The sequence below is a fragment of the Hibiscus syriacus genome, unplaced genomic scaffold (assembly GCF_006381635.1).
Source record: "Hibiscus syriacus cultivar Baekdansim isolate YM2019G1 unplaced genomic scaffold, ASM638163v2 tig00112611_pilon, whole genome shotgun sequence".
NCBI lineage: Eukaryota > Viridiplantae > Streptophyta > Magnoliopsida > Malvales > Malvaceae > Hibiscus > Hibiscus syriacus.
The window spans coordinates 73,383-94,979 of NW_024063368.1; the positions used below are offsets into that span (position 1 = coordinate 73,383).

At 33.5% G+C, this 21,597-nt stretch overlaps 1 protein-coding gene across 2 annotated transcripts; it reads right to left on the reverse strand.

Annotated features, from left to right (window-relative positions):
• Window positions 1-5,107: 5,107 nt before the first annotated feature.
• On the reverse strand, window positions 5,108-7,670 carry LOC120181952. Of its 2 annotated transcripts, XM_039186977.1 has the most exons (5): window positions 7,379-7,670; window positions 7,162-7,274; window positions 6,039-7,028; window positions 5,238-5,949; window positions 5,108-5,201 (listed from the first exon to the last, which is right to left on the reverse strand). In XM_039186977.1, exons 1-5 carry the CDS (start codon window positions 7,641-7,643, stop codon window positions 5,155-5,157), a joined length of 2,127 nt encoding a protein of 708 aa, XP_039042908.1. In that variant the 5' UTR covers window positions 7,644-7,670; the 3' UTR covers window positions 5,108-5,154. The 2 variants fall into 2 exon arrangements, with proteins under 2 accessions (XP_039042908.1, XP_039042906.1); XM_039186975.1 differs by having other exon boundaries at window positions 5,120-5,949; window positions 7,379-7,662.
• Window positions 7,671-21,597: the final 13,927 nt, after the last annotated feature.

Here is a 21,597-nt window from a genome sequence, read left to right on the forward strand (position 1 = left end):
CGACTGATCAAGATTATACTCATTTGTTGTCATGCTCATCTTCCCTACTTTGAACTCTCAGATTGGATTTGGATACGTGATTTGCATTTGTGGATAGTTTTTTCACGTATCTCGATTTTGATTTATGGTTTGTCGGTGGTCTTTTAATAGATTGATCTCGTTTTATGGTTTGTTTGCCGATGCGGTCAGATTTGTTTGTATCTACATTTTATTTTAATTTATTTGGTTAGATTTTTAACATTTTCCTTAAATATTCTTATTATATGTTTTAATTTACAATTGTGATTGTAAATTTTCATTATAATATAGATATTTTTCTAATTTTAATAAAACTAACTACTCTGTATAAAAAACAATCACTTTATAATTGAATCAAACATGTTCTCTTCCGTCTAAGTTACAATTTATTTCTTCAGCCTAGGGTTGGAAGAAATATTTTGTAAATTTTAATTAAATTTATGTTTATAATTATATATAATGTAATTCAAATTTACGAAACAAATAATATTCTTGTATATTTTAATTTTAATTTTTTGTTATAATTATATAATAGGCTAATACAAAAACAAGTGTCCAATAGGGGCCTAAACTTCTTTTTCGATCAATCTAGGTGTTTAATATTTCAAACATTACACTTTTAGGTGTCTCTACCGTAACGGATATTAAATTTCACTGTTAAATGATACGTGTCATGCTAAGGTAATTTTGAAAATTTTATTTAAAAAACATTTAAAAAATTATTATACTACCCTCTAATTTCTCTTAAATTAAAAAGACCTCAAATCCCTAAAAATCCCTAAAATCAATCCTAAAATCTATTGTTGTCGCCATTGTCAGCCATGACTACCGCTGACTTCGCCACCCTTGGAATCTCCCTTGTTGGTCATCGTCGACCTTGCCGTTACGAGCGTCGTCAGGTTGTTTGGGTATCATGATTTTGCCGTTTAATGTTCGACTTTGTTGTTTTCTTCATTAGTTGTTCATCGTGTTTATGGGTTATGGGTCATCATATTCAATTGCTTGTCGAGTGGAGGTTGGGTCAACAGTAAAAACGACAAATGGTGGATGCGGGGGGTGGATATAGGGATTGGAATTAGGGTTTTCAAAATGTTAGGAGTTTTTATTTGAAAAACTTTTGGTTTTTTTTAAAATATATAATTTTAAGTTTTTTAATATATATATATATATATATATATATATATATATATAATTTTAAAATTTTATAGACGTGTCATTTAACGATAGAATTTAACGATCGTGACGGTCTAGACACCTAAAAATATAATGTTAAAAACATTAAATACTTAAATTAATCTAAAATTAATTTAAACACCTAAATAAAAACAAATTTATAGTTTGAAATCTTATTTTTATATTAAACCTCTATAATAGTGTAATTCAAATTTACAAAATCTAATAGTGTAATTCAAATTTACAAAATCTAACTTATATTGTACATATATGTAGGATGTGAACGAGCCAAATCAAATATTACTAAACTCGACTCAAAAACTTTAAAAATAAATTCAACGACTTAAAAATTATCATAATCATCTCGACTAAAAAACTCACAAGCTAAAAATTATCAAACTCAAATCAAATTCAAAATATAATATTAAAACTCAATTCGAACTCAAAAAATTTCAAAAACTCAATTGAAACTTGAGACTCAACTTGATTCAAGCTCGATTCAAGCTTAAATTGCCCCCAAGCGTAAATATGTTTTAAACCTGTGTACCCCCCTCTCCTTTTATAATAGACTCAAGGATTCTAGAGTTATTCACCTACCGATGTGGGATTTGGGCAGTTGAAACTGGTGATATCCACTACAAACGGGAATTGCTGCGGGGTTTTATAAAAATAAGGGGGCATGAACAAGTGAGTTATTTTCCCTCTTATTTTGTATCATTTATCTTATTCTACTCCCAAGTAGGAGTTGTGCTAGGAACATGAATCCGAATAAATCATTAAGGGGTTGTATTTTCTAAAAGAACTCAGTCACTACTTTTGATTCCTTTTACAATTTTTTTCATGTAAAATACGAAATAGCTCTATGAAGCAGAGATTACACTATTGCAGGCACATCCAGGTGTGGCAAGAAAGGAAAGTTCTCTGTAGATTGATAGACTGTCAAAAACTCTCACCAGAAGCATCCCTGCACGCTGCTCAAAACGAACGTTTGCCCGTTCGAGCAGTGAATCAAGTGATGTTCTCCGAGCAAACCAAGCTCAACCGGCACGTCGATTGGAGCGGATCCTTCAGCAGAATGAGGAGTCCGAACACAGCCGAAGTCGAACCCCCGGCTCGGTGCCCGCGAACGAGAGATCAACGCTCAACAGATGGAGATAAAGAAGCTGAAAGAAGAGGTGGTGAGGGAGCAGAGCCAGTGCGTGGCGATGCAAATGCAAATGGAGAAATTAATGGATAAGAAGAAATGGGTTTTCTGGTGGAGGAAGCTGGGGATAATGCCTTCGCTCAAGAGCAGTGTGAGTGTTTTCGAGAGGATTGAAGAAGACAGGGAGGCTAACTTCGGACTGCAAACGCCGACCGATGTCAAAGCAAAGCTTGTTCATCTGTTGTATCATGTTTTGAATTCATGTATGTATATGTTCATTTCCTATGTTTTCATGTTGCTGTATCATTCGAATTAAGGTAGGAAATAATGTAATAATAATATGATTTGTATCATAATAAATGCATTTGTATGATTCTTGATTCACGTGGCACGTTTACTATCATGCATAATTGATTTCAATGGTTTTATCATCTGCTTGCCATGCAAAAACTTGAACAAATACAATAGACGATAGAAAAACTATTGGATTGTGAGAAATTGCAATGACATCTTAATTATCAGCAAAACTTTTTGTGTTATCATTCTGATCTAAGTTAAGGTCACTTAATAATTTTGCTGCAGCAATAAATTCTGCAGCGAAATAAACCTCGATTTCTTGCTTCTTCTAGCTCCATAAAAAGAAATCGTATCCAAAAGTAGAACTGCATCCCAGTTTCAATAACCCGACGTAGCTTTAAGCAGTACCAAAATGACAACGCTTGAGGACTAGGGGTAGCCTGTGTTTTAGAAATGGAGTATTATCATTTTAGGACCTATTATATTTGTAATCTTCTGATTTCATCATTAATCAAGGTTTACGTTTTTATGATTCGGGGATTAATTTATTTTTATTTTATGTTTTGATTACCGTTTGTTTTGATAATAGACCTATTGATTTATTTGACCAAGTGTGAATGATTTGACCAATTGTGATTTATTAATTTATTTACACATAAATCATTGTTAATTTCATTTTGCATAATTTATATGTTATCTTCATGTGCATAACTTAACCCCTATTATATAATTGGATTAAGAGTTTAGGGTTTAAGTTTAGTGTTAAGGGTTTATAATTTAGGGTTTAAGGTTTAGGGTTTAATCTAATATGTGCTTAATTAAATGGGCTTTTTATTTTTCTTTTAGTAATATACAATGTAACAATTGGAATTTGGTTGCTTAATTAAAAAAATTAAAATTTGAGGTAGTTGTATTATAGAATTTTTAATATATTTTTAAAATTTTATAATTATCAATAATGCATTTTTAATAAATTTTTTATAATGTAATTTTAAAAAATTCTAAAATTATAATATAACATTTTTTCGAGCTGCTCACGAGCTTTTCGAGTCGAATATCAAATAGCTCGTTTAGGCTCGTTAAGAACTCGAGTCGAGTCCATTCGATCCGAGTATTTATCGAGCATTGATCGAATTAATCTCAAATAACTCACTATCTGTCTCATCTCATTTACAACGGTACATATATGCAAGAACTGATTTATTCCTTCCCCTGATGTGACGCCTATAATAAATTGGGTTTTCCCCACCTCTCAGAACACCATGACTTGCTTTGATTTGTTTTTTTCTCGGAAATTCTGGGGATTTTTGTGCCACTTGTTCATTCTCTTGCATTGTATTTTTCAAATAATTTCAATCTCTCTGCCTTGATTAATTATTTTTTGTTTTGTTGTTCTGATGATGAAGATAACCTGACTGCACCATTTTCCTTGTTGTTCCCTCTCCAGCTATCACTGAAAATAACAAGCTATAATTCAATTTATCATATTTTAAAATTTACATTTCAAATATATAGTTTATTTATTCTCTTATGTGTATGTTTCCCCCAACATAAAAATCAAAATATTATAGTGGAATCATATTATTTACAGTATGCTTTTTAATACTTTTTCTTAGATTCTTTTCAACTGGTCTTTACGTTGTATAAAGCTAAAGTTAAAGTGGAGAAAGAATATAAAAAGTTGGCAATATTCCAATGGAGATATGGTTGTAATTTGAAGTAGGGTTATCGTAAAGTGGGGATTTTGGTGGTGAAAGTAGCAAAGTCTTAGCCGTATCCTGCATGCATGCTTCAGCTTTGGCTCTAAAAATAGTAAAATTAGACGTACGTAACATGAATCTTCTCACCAAATCCATGCACACCAGCTTTTATTTCGCCTTTATTCCTTTCATCTCTCTCTTCTACAAGCTCAAACTTCAACGAGTATTACCTTTTTAAGATCTCATACGAAAATCATATAAATTTTAATTATATTTAAAATTACGTTTTTTCTAATTTTATTTTAACCATCCACAAGAGACTTCAAATGATCATGTTATTTTATACTACAAAGTTTATGCGTGGATTAGGAGTATCCCTGCCTATCTGTTTAATATACATAAGCAAAGACTAATCTGATGAGCTTGATAAAATCACAAAAATAACAAAATTCTCCTGTCAAGTATTTAATTATATTTCTAAAACTATGAACAATTGATTGTCAATAAAATAATTGCCTCAAGTTTTCTTACATATATATATTTGCTTATCTGTTTATATTCATTCTGAATGATAAATATAATGTAGTTTCTCTCTAGGTGGTTAGTGTTCAAACAGCTTTTATTGTAAATGTGTGTAAGTTTATATACATAAAAACTACTTTATAATTAATATGTATTCAAATAAGTTTAGTTTTTTTAACAATGTCGTTTCAAAAATAATAAAAATATAATTCTTTGAAATAAGAGACAAAATAATGTTTTCTTTTTGAACAATTTTATCCACGTGTATGGTCCACAAAGACCCCAGCGAGTAGCATCTCATCACGTGAATGACGCATGTGATCCTAAAAGGTGAGCCCTTCCCACGTTTCGATTTGACAACCTTAGAAAGTTGAAACGAGTACACCAAAGTCTCAAATCCGTCGCCGTTTCATGTACCAGCGCCACTAATATGCCTTTTTCGATCTCCGACACGACCCCTTCTGCTTCATCCTCGTACGCCACCGCACTTTGGAGCTTCGTTTCCGGTAAATCTTTGTCGATCAAGGCGTCGATGTCTTCAAGAACACCGCAATCAGCTCGAGGAAACTCCATGATTTTCGAACACAATGAGTCTATAAGTTGAGACCCATCCATGTTACTAAAATATTCACGTCGACCGAGTCCGCTCATAACCCAAGGCTTTGTATTGAAAAACGGCTTCAAAAATTCAATCAAGATTTCATCGATGATATTGAACAATAATTTTCTGTTGCATCGAAGGCTCAGTTGACTGGCACTGGTTTTTTTATTGCAGACGGTGAAATGTTCGAGGTAGTAAAAAATGGAAGGATTAAGAGGATGGGAAGGAGAGAACCAAGAAGCTAAGTACAATGGGGTATCTTCTTCTAGCCCTGTTCGTCTTAATATTCTAGCGATGTACTCATGATATTCTGCTGCTTCTTCACCGATTGTGGTGGCGCTTGTAGCAGTAGCAGTAGTAGTATCGTCGTTACATCTGTGGCCAATGTTGTCGTGTCGGGGAACGTGTACGTACGTCGCTTCTTGTTTGTTGTACGTTTGGCTCGAACAACTAGATAACTGTGAGCTACGTTTCGGTCTTCCAGCATCCAAGACCTGTAACGCATCCAAACAATAACCTCATAAAGTTTAAAAAAATCTTTTTTTTTTCCTCCAGATGAATGGTAAAAGTAATATTTGAATACCTGTTTTTGAGGGATTTTGGTGGCCGGAGGAGAAGGATCTTTTTTGACTGGAAAGATGTTGAGGAGATCATTTGACAATGGAGTTTTCTTACATTTCTTTTCGGGAATGTGAATTCTGTTGGCTGTTGAAGGACGAACGAACGGCTCCTCTTGCTTGTTTCGGATGGTGTCCGACGTTTTTCGTGTCTTTTTCACCTTCTTGCATTTGCTTGTGGCTCTTGGTGGTTGCTGGTGGTGGTTTTCCTGCTCATCTTGTTCCTCTTCAACCGGCTGCAACTTGGGCTGAGGCTGAATAGTGATCTCTGGAGCTGTTGCTGGTGCTGCTACTGATGGTTTTGGTGGTTGAATATTGTGATCTTTGGTTTTGGTTTCCAAAAATAGTAGCCTGGGCGAACACGAAGGTGTAGTCGAGTGCTTCCCGGTGCTTGAATCTTCAGCTAGTTTGTTCAAAGCCCTGGAAATCTTCTTGTACTTGAATTGGCTAACAAGCTCTTCTCTAGCTTGCTCTCTGTTCCGAACCGTGTTGGTAATGTCCATTCCGACTTTCCTGCTCCCACTTTCTTTAACCTGCTTCGCTATCTGCCTGGCGTACTGACCCGGGCTCTTGTTCTCGTCTTCGTGCTTATGCTCTTTCCTCTTCAGTGCTCTGAGACGAGAGATCATCGACTCCTCGGTTGCAGTCATGTTCTCCTTGTTGATCTGAAGCGAAAGCCGATGGTGAAGATCAACGTCCGACCTCCTCGAAGAAGATGAAATCCTCGGAGTTTCCGGCAACGAACGAGTGCCCCGAATATCACCATCCAATGACCTTCGATGTCTACTTATTGGCTTCAAATGTGATGAAAAAGATGGTGAATGGGTTTCCGGGAGAATGTCAAGACCCATAAGCCTAGCAACCAAAGTGGGTGTCCTGGTCCCTGGAGAGCTACTCATCTCTGAATATGTGTCTTTTGACCTTATGTCTCCACTTGTTTTAATTTGAATTCCCATCTGGATTTTCACACACATATATGTAAACATTATCATTATCATCATGATTACTCACGATTCAAAAAACTACCATCTTGAAAATCAAAACAAGGGATAGGAACCCGAAAAGATGAAATCAAATAAACATTCTTACAGGGTTATTTAAATTTTCTTCTTCTTTACTGGTTGATGTCAAAGAAGCCGAGACTGAAGCTGAAGTTGAACTTTCCCCCTCTGATTCCAAACTATTCCTTAGGGCCTCTGTACCTGTTTTGTAGTGGAACATTTTGAATACTGATCAGCCAAAAAACGAAAAAGAAAAAGAGAGAGAGAGAGAGAGAGAGAGAGAAGGAACGAGTGAAAGATCGAACCTTTGAGGGTGGTGGGGACGAAGGTACTATGGGGAGAGAGAAAAGATTGATTGGGCTTGAAACAACCGCAGCCGCTGCTGCTACTACTCGGAGTTGAAGTATTAGTTTGGTTTAAAGGAAACTGGAAATGATGAAAATGGAAGAAGTGAAAGACAGAACTTATGCAACCAGTGGGAGTGGTATCAGCTGCTGCTGCACTCTTGGAGCTGGTGGTGGCGGTGGATGTTTTAGCAGCTCCGCTTCCCCGATACCAATCCCTTCCCATCTCCGATTAAAGAAAGAAGGAAGATGGGGGGGTTCAATGAAAATAGAAGACAAAGGAAAGAGATGGGGAAGGGTGTAATGAGTGTGTAGTTTGAAGGGAAAAAAGCTGGTGTAAAGTTTTATATATATATGAAGCTGGTGAAGCAGCGAGAAAAGCGGATCCATCGAGCATAATAAAACGGTTACTTTTTCATTTCAATATTTTATTTACTTTTAATTCAATATAAAAATTAAATGGCTCCCTCACCCATTTAGAACAGTGGTAAAAAAAAATTTATTACACTCATCATTTTAATTTTTGAAACCTCAATTTTCTCATGAAACCTCAATTTTCTCATGTGGAAGACGTATGGAATTTTGTAGAATAAGAAAAAAAATCGTAATAGTGAAGACATACAGTAATCTTAGAGTCTTCTAAAATTACTATAACAAACACTTTAGTCTGGGAAATAATAGGTGAAATGGATTATTTGGAGAATTTTTTTTAAACATAATATTAGAGGGCAAATTTTATCAGATAATGATGTGAAAAAAAATTCTGTGATATAATGTTGTTAGAGAATTATTTGCTGAGATAAGATGTTTACTACAACTACAGGTCGTCAAACCGTCCATGCGTGAGGTCGCCATGTGATCCCTGTAGGTCGCCATGCAAGCACCACGACCTGCAGGTTTGGCGGCAATTGATCTTACACAAAAACAAGTTTTGGATCGGACAAACAAACTTTGTAAGAAGACATCTATAAGCATTTGTTGGCTCGAGCCTTATTCTTCTTCTTCTTTATATATATATATATTAAAACCAACCCTTAAATTCTTCTTCTTCTTCTTTAGATATATATATATATATTAAAACCAACCCTTAAAAGAAGACAAGTTCTCCAACTTTAATGTGGTTGTCTCCTGAACTTGTTTTTGTGTAAGATCAATTGCCGCCAAACCTCCGGGTCGTGGTGCTTATATGGCGACCTACAGTTGGATGGGATCACATGGCGACCTCAGCACAGGTCGCGAGGACTGCTTGGCGACCTCCGTTTGAACTAGCAAACACCTTATCTCAAAAAAAAATTCTCCAACAACATTATTTCACGATTTTTTCTCACACCATTATCTAATAAATTTTGCCAATATTAGAGCCATTTTCCAAAATTAAATATTTTAAATGATGAATAGATTGTCTAATAGAATAAGTCTAGAATCTTTAAGTAAATAAAAAATTTGAATCTTAAAATTTATTATTAGAATAATCTGAATTAGAAGAGTCACTTTATATTGGACCTCTACAATACTCGAATCAAATTAATTAATTAGTAAATGTAATAACGATAGTTATAACAAAATAATCATTTAAATTATATTTGTTAACTTAATTGCTTAAAGTTACTTTTATTTATTCCAATAATACTTTAAAATTGAATAATTAACTTCTAAAAACATACTTTACTCAATAAATACTATATAACAAGGTTTTTTAAAAATAAATTTATAATCATTAATTTTATAAATCCTCTAAAAATTTCTAAATTTTTAAAAATCCTAAAACCTCTACATTCCTCTCTGATTCTCTCAAACTTCATCTACTGTCGTCGAACCAACTACTTCTGTTCATTCAATCTAATTAAAAAAAACAATTCAAACATTCATTATTACATTTAACTATATATATATATATATATATATATATATATATATATATTAGGAATGAGTCTGACTGAGCCTTGAGTAGAGTGAGAGGAGGATATAAAAATGGTGCAAAGGTGATAAGATGACACGCATTGCTTTCTTTTTCTCCCTCACAATTTCGACATAAAACAAAAGAGCTCTCACTCTCAAGCTCGATTTACAATGTGATTCCCTCCCCCACATTGGCCTTTGTATTTTGAATATCAGGTGTTTTATTTTATTATTGTCTGACATACCCATGCCCAGGAGTTATGGTAATTACTATGACGTTTTTGGGTTTCATCCCTTTCCAATTTCCATTTTTATCCTCCCTGCATCGCTGTCCACATGCCAAACACATAAGTTCCGACTTAAATATTGTCCAAATTATCTTTGATCGAAATTTAATCCGACATTTCATTTATTTAACGTTTAAATATGTTTGATTTCAAATCTTTATGTTTGGCATTAATCGAATTAAATTCAATCGAAGAACATAGAGAGTGCAGCTGGAACTTACAGATAAAGGTGCAGCTTCTAATGGAATATAAGAAATTCTCAATGGTAGCAACGGAGAGACACTGTCAACAGGTAAACATAAATGGCATATGTAGATTTCCGTTTTAGTCCGAGTATACCAAAAATATTATTATATTATAAATATTAATTTATTATTATTATTATTATTATTATTATTATTATATTAATACAAGTGTACATATTTTGTAGGCTTAATTCGAAGCCCAATTACAACCCAGTACAGCAGCCCACCATACCAGCTAACCCAATTACAAGACCCGGAGTACAGACCAAACCCGCCCGAAATCCGACCCGATCCAAGCCCATCACCCAAACCCACTAGGGTTTCATCAATTTCTACCCAGCGCCGCATCAATCTCAACCCTTGAATCTGGACCCATCCAACGATCTAGATCGCTCTAGGGATTAGGGATTGAAATCCTAAGTGAGCCGTCGCTGCCTCTTGGTCTTCCAGCTCCCAGCATGCGTGAGCCAGCCACCGAGCCGCCGAACGTTTCACCTGATGTTGTCACCAACAGTGATAGAAAACCCATCACCAAATCAGTCAGCAAAAACCCAGTTAAAAAATATGAAGAAAATCAAATCAAATCGGAGATCAGAGATTTTCTCACTTACCCAAGCTTAGGGAAATGATTCCCTATCAAAAAGCTTTGTCAACTCCATTCACCGAGAACAGATGTAACATAAAAACACAGAGAGAAAGGGGGATTGGGGTAAGCATTCGGGTTTGTAAAGGAAAACAAATCAGAGAGAAATTGAGGGAAGAAACAGAAGAAAAAAAGAAAATTCAGAAAGAAAAGAAAGAAAAATGAAACCAAGACTAAACCCAAACTTACCATTGGATCTGCCCGACAACAACCTCATCGGAACTAGGAGGCCCCAACCTTAAAGGTAAAGCCTTTTCCTTTTCTGGGGGGTCGGTTAGGGTTTAGAATATGAATGGTTTTTAGGGTGTTCCGTAGGTTGGGGGTGTTTTCGAAGAAAGGAAAAAGGAAAAAGATAAAAGAGAGGAGTTTTTCTGGGTGTGTTACTCCCCGTTGCCACCGATCTATGGTTGCTGGGGAGTTGGGGCTTCTGTCTTAGGCGGAGGAAGGAGAAAGAAGGGCTGAGGAGAGAGAGGGGTTTGAGAGCCTTTTGGCTCTATGTTTTTAGAGAGAATGAGGAATATAAAGAAGTGAGAAATCTCATCGACCTAAGGCCTTTCAGTTGGCCTTATGTACAAGGTCCCAAACAGTGCCGTTTTGGTAGGGATATGGGGTGTAATTTTGGGGCTTGGTTAAATTATGTATGGGGGTCTCCATGTTTTGTAAACTTTGTTTATGGGCACTTGTGTTATTTTATTTATGTTGTATTTCAAGCCCTACCTTTGTAAAGCTTACATTTGGGTCACTTGGCTGGCTGATGTTTATATTTTGTAAGTTTATACATTGTACTCTGCATTTGTGAAACTTTTATTTTGATCACTACTATTGTATTTTGGTTTAAATATTGATTAAGGTCTGTTTATTTTACTTTCATTATATTTTAGTCGTTATTTTTAGTTATGGGTTTATTTCATTTCCAGTGCATGTATTATTTAACATTTGTGATTGGGTTCTTCTTTAGTTGTAATTATTTTTTAGCCTTTCAAGTTTCTGTTATTTTCATTTTGGTACCTAATATTATTTTTGGGTGATTTGCATTTTTAGTACATATTGTTTAATATTTTGTTATTGGCTCTGGATTATTTTTATTTGTTGTTCAATCTTTTATGTTTCTGTTATTTTTATTTTGGTCCCTTAAAATCAAATGTGATTATTTATTTTTTTGTTTAGATCTGTAATATTTTATTTTATTTCGTTTTAGTCTTGCATGTATGTGTATTTTGTTTATTATGACTCTCAGTATTATTTAACATACATTATTAATTTTATGTGTTGTAAATATTTATTTTATAAATTTCAAATTATATTTGTTTTCATTGTTTTCTTTATATATTGATTCGTTTCGAATAATTTCAAGAACACGTATTTGTAGAACGGACATGGAAAGTAACGCTTGATCGAAGTGGTACAATCCTATACGACGTTCGAACAAAATGAGACTTGAAATAAATCTATTATATTTTATTAATTAAATATTTTATTTGAATGATTCAATGTGTTTTTATTGATTTATTTTATTTTATGCAAATGTCAATATTCGATTCTATTTTGATATGCGTTATTCGAAAATAGAATATTATTTTATGGATAAGTAATAGTCGAAATAGCTTTCCCAATGAAGGATTGTTAATTTCAAGATTTCTTTTCGAGTTAAAGAATTTTCCTTAACAATAATTAATTCGAAGTAAATTAATCAATGTTCAATAAATAGAACATATTTTAACTTTATATTCGATTCACAAATTCCACCATTACGACAACGTATAAGTGACACAATACCAATTTTGGACGCTGTGGGGGTGCTAATCCTTCCCCACATGTAATCGACTCCCGAACCCGTTTTAATTGAATCTTTGTAAACGCATACCAGGTTTTTGTCTGGAAAAACGATTTTTCTTAAAATTATTTTAAAAGATGTTTTTAGGTATTTGACTTATCTAACTCAAAGTTCGATGGAGACTCCTTTTCCATTTAATTCCAATTAATCTAAAATCACCCAATTTTCCAAATCAAAGTCATAATCGTTTTTTAAAAATAATATTTAATTGTATTTTTCAAAAAAATGATTGTGACAGCTTGATGATTCCGCTGGGGACTTTTTTTAGAGAGTCAGGCTGTAAGTCGCTTACACATTATCGTTTGGTGGAAATTATGAGTTCGAGTCTTTAGTTAACCTATGGCCCGTTTATTGAAGTTTTTAATTACTTCATTTTAATTCTCATACTAACATTTTAATTTTGCTTTCAGTTTGATCCAGGTTTTTGTCAAGTTTTTTCTTTTTCGTTTTTGAGTCAAAGATAGGTACGTTCATCCTCACACACATCATACATTTGCATAACATAATCTCTAGACATGAGCTTCGATCCAAATTAGGAAGGGTGATTGATTTACTTTCGTAAGAATTTATTCTTTGTATGAATTTTAGCAAATAACCATGGGATACATACCTTATACATTCGTAAGGATTTATTCCTCGTATGGGTATAAGGCAGTGAATCCCCTCGAATTGAACTCGTTCCTTTCAAAACCTGTAATGGGTGAGGATCGAGGGTTTGGCAGCCCAAGGAGGTACCGACATTAAGGACAATTCGGGTTCCCTTTTTAGAGCCGAAACAGTGCATATAGTGAACCGTAGAACGGTTACCCTAGGTCTAGTCATATCGAACCTCTATCTGTTAGTAAGTACCCTAAATAAGTGTACACAAAGGAGGAGCGTTTATGAACCTTTCATTTTTGCCTTAAATTATGTTGAATAATAGCATGCAAACTAGATACCATGCGGTTAGGATCATTTTCTTGAAATAAATCATTGTGGCTAGAAAGCATGTCCGTGTAGGATTGCTATTTAATTAAAGCATGTTCGGGTAGATATTGATAAACGTCATTTTTTTATCAAAATAATTTCGGCTTCTTAATTAATAGAAAGGAAAATATAGTATAGAGAAGCAAGGTCGATCCACAGAGACTATGGTTTTTTGTGATTTAGTAAAACATTTTCTTGATTTTAGGAAAAGATAGAATTCCAGGTAAAGTTGAAAAGATTTAATTAAATAAAATAGATAATAATAAATAAAATAATAAAAAAAATAAAATAATAAATAATAGTAGTAATAAAGATAAAAATGGATTTTTTAAAAGTTGATTTTTAAAATAAATGATAAGAATAAAAGAAAATAATTAAATAAACAAATTAAAGAGATTGAGATAAAGAGAAACTTATTGTGAAAGTAGCCTCAGACTTCAGCTTAGCCTCAAATTCCTTGGATCATCGAAACAGATTTTTACTTCAAGATTCTCGTCGGCTTACAAGGACAATTCTTCGCCGCTAACTCGGATTGTGTCGTTTCAACAATAACTGATTTTGATCTCTGTTTCCTCTCAGTAAACAATTTTGCTAAGTGTGTTCTCGGGAAGTTGAATATGCTTCAATAAGCAAATCATTCTTTAAACGTTAACCATAATAACATCCGGACCAATGTCGAAATTGTTTTGATTTGAAAAGTAAGCTCAGAAATAAGAGAGAGAAATCCAGAGTGATTTAAGTACCTTACAATTCTCATGCTTGGAATTGAGTCTTCGCTTTAGCCCTCGGCTTAAAAGAAAATTAGCTAAGCATGACCAAAGTCATACTTAACATAACTGTTGAAAACGGAATTTAAAAGAAAAATAAGGAAGTGTGCGAAAATAAAGAGAAAGTTAGAGAGAAAATATTGATTTAATTCTCAGATGTGAGAGATATGTTTCTAGGCTTACCCTTAGAGGATATTTATAGCCTTCAAATTCCTAAAAATAAGCTAAAACATCTTAAATCCTAATTAAAACTATTTAAACTAAAATACCTAAAACAAAGATAAAATATAAAAATAATATCCTAAAACTGAATTAAAATACTAAAACCTATTTAAACTAGAATACCTAAAACAAATATAAAATATAAAAATAATATCCTAAAACTTAATTAAAATACTAAAACCTATTTAAACTAAAATACCTAAAACAAAGATAAATTATAATATTTAAAATATTATCCTAAAACTTGAGTTTAATTCAAATCCGAATTCCAGAAACGTGCGGCCAATTCATTCGTTCTTCTAGAAACGTTGACTGGATCTTCTAGAAGGTGCTAACGTCATCGCCTCGTCGGATGTTTCACCTCTGAATTCATGTCCACTAGTTCAGCTTCGATTCCGAAAATAAAAAAAACTGTAGAATTCTGTCTTTTTAGTGCAATTTCCAAAATCTAACGTCCTGCACAGAAAATGAATGAAAACAAACAATTAAGCCACAAAAACCAATGATTAAGGAGTAATTTAAAAGAAAAATGTTAACTAAATTAAGCACTTATCAAATTCCCCCTCACTTATTCAATGCTTGTCGTCAAGCATTCATCAATTAACATATCAAAATCATAAGTTGTCATCTTCAATTTCATGTTATCCCTCAAACTTCCAATCGAACTAAGTCCATGATATTTGCAGAATTCAAGTAACAATCAAGCAAAGATATAACCAAGAAAATTTAAAGTAAGCAAAATATCCTAATTAATTACTGACTTCAATGAAACATGACTCAATATCTCACAAAGATTCACATATATCCGCTCAAAGTGTTTGGGGTAAATGAAATTGCTCAAACCGAAACTAACCAAAATATTACCATAGGCTTGGACTCCAATCAAGTCTCCACTACGAAAAATGAACATAATGCAATAATCAAGGGGTCTTTAAACAAGGTGTAACGGGGCTTAGGTTAGGTAGGGAAAAGGGCAAAAGAAAGGTTTGAAAAGCCTTCCCTTTCTTTTTCTCGAACAAGGGTCTATTTTTTTTTCTACTGTTCGAAAAATTGAACATCTTGCTATTTTTTTTTCGAAACAATGATTTTTTCCATCATTTTTTTCATGGAACAAGAGTGATACAAGATCTCAAGTCTTGGTAAGGGTGTGAAAAGAGAGGAAAAATAAAAAGAAAGGTTTCGAGTTTAATTATGAGGTGTAAAACAATGAAAGGGAAATAGACTCAAATATGGTTCACTAATTGATATATAAACGGGTAGGCTTTTTGGGAAAAGTGGGTTTATCCTAGGTGCCCTTATCACATTAAAACATTACATTCAACATGTAATCTCAATATGCATTGTGATTACAAGTTCTAGAAAATCCTAATTAGTTCGACACACACAAGACAAACAATGAGCAATAAAGAAAATATATGCTCGTTAGGCTCAAATCTCATAAGAAAAGTTTATGTGCATTGAGTCAAGTTCATCTCCATCGAAAAAAACATGAAATATCAATACTCAACAAAAAAATTCACCAGCTATACCTGTAATACCCTAATTTTCTCCGGACCATTTAAATTCACTTGAAGATAATCGATAATTAATTTGGAGATGTTTGTGCTCGATGAGGAATGATATATCATGAAAGTTTTCATTTGAAAGCTTGAGGTGCTTAATTGGATTAAAACCGTATATGTTCATTTTTGAGATCGAGACACAAATTAAAATTCAACCCCAAATACAAATTAAGTTTCTAAAGTCCATTTACATCTTACAAGCCCAACTAGTATACAAATATTACAACCTAATTACATCTAGATCCCAACAACAAAGCTAGCCCAATTACAAGCTCTAGACCAAGATAAACATTCCAGAGCCAAAATAGAAAATCCAACGAAAAAATAAACATTTGAAACAAAATAAACAACAAAAGAGAAAGAAAATGATTGCTACCTGAGCCATACATCGCCGGTGTTGGGGTTTGCTCGACTTTAGATGCTCATCGGTGAACGAAGATAGATTTGTGGCTGTGGGTTTCGAGAGGGAAGATAGCGAATCATCAGAGTGAAGAACTCGGTTCGTGGAGGTCCTGACACCAAAGAGCCTTCGAGCTTTGTCCTTCGAGCGTTAGGTCTTCATCGGGCAACCCAAAGTAAGGCCTTGGTCCTTGGTAGCCATGGTCTCCATATTCTCTTCAAAGAAGGTAAAAGGCGAATGAATGATGGCTTAGAGCGTTGGAGGTTGAGAACAGTAGGTGGTGGTTATCGAACTTTGTTCGCCGAGAGAAGGGAAGAGATGAGAACGTCGCTGAAGGGTTTGTTAATAAATAAAAGTTAGGGTTCATTTTACCCAATATATGGTATATATTCATTTCTCAAAATGGTTGTGTTTCAAGGTATTTAGGGTTTCCTGATTACGCATGGTTTATTCGGATTAGTGATCACTGTGGTCTCTCCTCAAGTTCATTTTAGTCCCTAATCAAAGATTTACGTGTTTATACTTTTGTCTCTTTATTTTAGGCGCATTTGATTTTAGTCATAAATATTGATTTGTTTATTTATGTTGTTTAGATATTAGAACTTCAATTTCCACATGTTTCTTTTTAGTCCTGGGATTACGTTGTTTTAAGTTTCGGTGATGTTGCATATTTAGCATAGTTTTTTTTCCTGTTTTCATTTTAGTCTAGTGTAGTGTCTCGGGTTTACTGCATTTTGAATGCCTAGAATGTGATACTTTTGTGTTTCTTAGGCTTTTATTTGTTTAACTAGTCCAATATTAGGTTACTTTTAATTTCTTGTTGTTTTATAGCTTTGCCAAGTTGCATTTAGTCCCTTGATTAATTAACTTTTTAAATTCCTTTTTTAGTTAATTTGTTAAATATTATTCATGATTATTAGTTGTAATTAAATTAGTATTGTTGACTTTAGCATACTTAGGTTATTGTATTTTTTTGCATTGTTGATATGTTTTCGTACATATACAAGTATGCAAATGATTTAGTTGTGAATTGTATGACATCATTTTTGTATGATTTGCATAATAGCCTCACGTGCATAACTCGATGTTGTTACATAATTGGATTAAGGGTAATACCCTTTTAATTTAAAATCGTTTTAAGTGGGTTGTCTTAACTTATTCGAGGTCTGCTTTTAACGATTTTAAAATAAAAGTGTATCCTATCAATGACACCTAAGAAATTGATTCATTATCTTAAAATTTGGGAATGGAAGAAAAAGAAATGTTCGACTATTTAAATTTATCGAGAAAAGGTTGTTATAACTATTTAAGATCTGGCCTCGGTATTTTTAAATAATTGAATATTCTTTGTCTTTCTAAAGACTGGATAATTTTAACCTAATCAATCTTGGTGCTTTTGAATATGGTAAAATTCGTATGTTGTTATTTTGTTGGGGATCATAAATCAAATTAAAATCGAACATGTAAATTTCATCGTAAAGACGATTAATTAATCGATTAGGTACCGATTTAGAGCGTTGTGGGGCTGCTAATCCTTCCCCACACGTAATCGACTCCCGAACTCATTTTTTTGGTAACACATACCTCAATTTGTTGTTTTAATTAAAATTAATTTTTATTTAAAATGACAAAACGTTTTTGGGTGCCCAATCACACCCTAATCAAAGATTAGTGGTGACTCCTCAAACCATATTTTTCTATCGTACAGGAATTTTCAAATCTTCAAAACGAGAGTTTTTTTTCTAAAATCGCATTATTTTTTAATCAATTAAGAGGTAAATTAAAAATGGTGTGGTTTTTCAAAATTGTGTTCACTTGAAAAAAAATCGTTTCGACAGCTTGACGACTCCGCTGGGGACTTTTTTTTAGAGAGTCAGGCCTATAGTCGATTAATTGATTGTCTTTGCAATTGAAAGTTATAAATTCGTTCTAATTTGGTTTTTGATTCCCTATTTGGTTTTAATGTTGTTTGTTCAGAATTTGATTAACCAATAAATAGTTGTACTGATATGTTTGCTAATGGTTTCAGATTAATTATGTGTTTAAGGAGGACTGATCTTTTGAGTGTTTTGTGATTATGTGTTGTTTTATTTTTGCTTTTCCTAACACACAAACAGTTGCATTATCATGACATGAGCTAAAACCTCACTCCGTCCTATTTAAGTAGGAGTGAAAGACTGCTCTCTCGTGAGGTTTTCACATCCGCATGGGATAATTGATCACTCCTGGAGCTCACACTTTATGATCCTCGTGAGGTTTTCACCCCCGTATGGACATAAGGAGGTGTGTTCCCTTGAAATTGAACTCGGTACCAAAAGACTGTGATGGGCTAGGATTGAGGGTTCGGCATCCCAAGGGGCACCGACAAGGACAATTCGAGAACCCATTTACTTTAGAACCTAACCCAACATATAGTGAACATAGAGCCCAAACTTAGGTCGAGCCTTACCTGAACCTTAGGAGTCTCGTGATGAGGGTACACAAGGAAAAGCTTTTTGAGTCATTTAATTTCTTTTTCTGAATAAATGCATGTGAACTAGAGATCTTGTGGTTAGGTTTGTTTTTCAAACAAGTATGCGAATTTGATATCATACAGTTAGGATTTGTTGAATGACAAAGCATGAGGTTAGATATCATGTCGGTAGGATCTACTAAGCATGATTGAGTAGTCAACATGTGAAGGTAAGTTTTATTTAATCATTTTGATACTTATTATTTTGTTGTTTGTACTATGTGTACTAACCCTTTTTGATTTTATGTCTATTTTATTTTGGATTTGCATTTGCATCTTCATGTCATTCAAAGGTGTTAATTCGCAAGTGATTGACTAATAAGAAGGCTGGTCCTAATGAGGCAAGAAATTCTTAACCATGTAGTCAAAATCGGGAGATACATAGACAAACAAATGATTCACGAAGAAAGACATCTTATCGAAACGGTTTTTTTCCGGGATGAGATTTTAAAAACCACACCAATTTTTAATTATTCTCTTCAGATTAAATTTAAATTAAAAATGAATGTGATTTAAAAAAATCTCTCGTTTCGAAAATTTGGAAATTCCTTTATGAAAACAAAAACGTACGGTTCGAAGAGTCGCCACCAATCTTTGATTAGGTTGTGATTGGACACCCAAAAATAAATTTGTCATTTTAATAAAATATTAATTTTAATTAAAAAGACAAACTTGAGGTCTGCATTACCAAAATTTGAGTTCGAGAATCGGTTACACGTGGGGAAGGATTAGCACGCCCACAACGCCCTAAATCGATACCTAGTCAATTAATTAATTGTCTTTACAATAAAATGTACAAATTCAAGTCTAATTTAATTTAAGATCCCCTAAAATAATATTTTTCAAAATTTTGGATGAAAGATAATAATATTTAATTATTTTCTATCTAGAAGAACTAATCTATCATACCTTGAAGCAATCAATTTTTACTCTAATCGAAATAAAGAAATATTAAATTCTCATTCTAAATTTCAAAATAATAATACACAATAATTTTTAGAGATAAAATAATAATATTTAGTTATTTATGATCGAACATTATTATTTTGAAAACCCTTTGAAAAAACATGCAAAAGTAAAAAAAATAAAAATAAAATAAAAAACCTATCAAACAATTGATTAATTATTTATTTTACCAATATTTAATGAGAATAAGGATATTCAATTAATTAAATATCACGACACGAGACCATAGATTCGATCTAACTGTCTTTTCTCGATGAATTTAATTAAAAGAATACAATCTTTTCCTCAATCCCCAAATTTTATAACATGGATTCGATTTAATTGATGTCACTTGGCGGGATAAACTTTCATTTTAAAATTATCGAAAGTAACTTTCTTATCCGTTAAGACAGTCACTTTACAATAATATTAAAATGCTCGAATATTACCCTTAATCAATTTTTTTGAATCGAGTCCAATGATGCTGATGAGGGTATCATGCGAAATTAATTAGGACTAAAATGAACTAAAATGCAAGCAACATGCAAAAATTTATAAATAAACTTAAAAATAGGACTAAATCACAAATAATCAAATTTCATGCCAAGGTAAAAATAAAACCAAATCAGATAGATGGATTTGCTTCACTATTCTTCCATGAAGGCTTATGATTGATTTGTTTCACTACTCTTCGGTGAAGGCTTAAGATGACCCGGAGGACTTAATAGTTATGCTCGGAAGGCTTACTAATGGATTTACTTCACTACTCTTCGGTGAAGGCTTAAGATGGATTTTCTTCACTACTCTTCGGTGAAGGCTTAAGATTGATTTGCTTCACTACTCTTCGGTGAAGGCTTAAGATGGCCCGGAGGACTTAATCTTCATGCTCGGAAGGCTTACTGATGGATTTGCTTCAGTACTCTTCGGTGAAGGCTTAAGATGACCCAGAGGACTTAATCATCATGCTCGGAAGGCTTACTGATGGATTTAATCATCATGCTCGGAAGACTTACTGATGGTCCGAAGGACTTATAAATTTTGGAAATAGTTTACTAGGTAAGAAACCTTTCTTACTTTTCAAAAATTTCAAATTTTAGATTTAAATGAGAAACATTTCTCATTTTTTAACTTATAAAATGACTTAATGGTTGGGGAACATACGCCACTTCAAAGTAATGCTTCCTCTATGGATTGGACCCACCTTGTTCTTCAAGTTTGCCTCTTTAAATGCGATTCTTTACATTTGAGGTTTAAATTCTAGCTTCGATTTGTTGGGATTTGGATATCATGAATCTTTTTTCTTGGAAGATCTGTAAAAACCAAATATTTATGTGTGAAATGCAAATGCAATGTAATGCATTTTTTATGCAAATGATGTTCTCATGCATACGTAAATGCTGATTCAATTTTCTTTTGACTCCAAAGTGGGGAACCAAGCCTTCTTCCTCTTGATCATTCTTCTCTAGGGTTTATGTAGATATTGGCGTAACAGTTTGCTACTCTTGGTGATTTGCCCCTTTATGTCTTTAGCTCAATTACGCTTTCAGATTTGTTCTTCTAGGACTTTACCATTGATTTATACTCGACTGGTTGGCTTTACAAGGTAATCTCTGCTCAAATTCATAGTCTGCCCCTAACACTTCAAGTTGTGAGACTCATTCTCAATGTCTTCTTAGTCTGAATCTTGTTATCTCAATATGATCTGGGTTTCTAGTCATGCTCCAAAGTGGGCATTTTCATGGCTCTTCTTGCTTGGGTGTCCAAAATTCATCTTTGTCTGGTTGCATCATTGCATTCTTTCTATGCACTGGGATATGTGCCCTTTTCAAACAAGGCGATCATTTGCTTCTCCATGGGTTACCGACAACATCACGGGGATGTGCTACTAGTTTTATCCT

Coding starts and splice junctions, on each gene's coding strand:
- LOC120181952 (XM_039186975.1), bottom strand. CDS start 7,643: ATGGGAAGGGATTGGTATCGGGGAAGCGGAGCTGCTAAAACATCCACC. Junction 7,275..7,378: donor CGTCCCCACCACCCTCAAAG/GTTCGATCTTTC, acceptor ACTACAAAACAG/GTACAGAGGCCCTAAGGAAT. Junction 7,029..7,161: donor AAGAAAATTTAAATAACCCT/GTAAGAATGTTT, acceptor GTGAAAATCCAG/ATGGGAATTCAAATTAAAAC.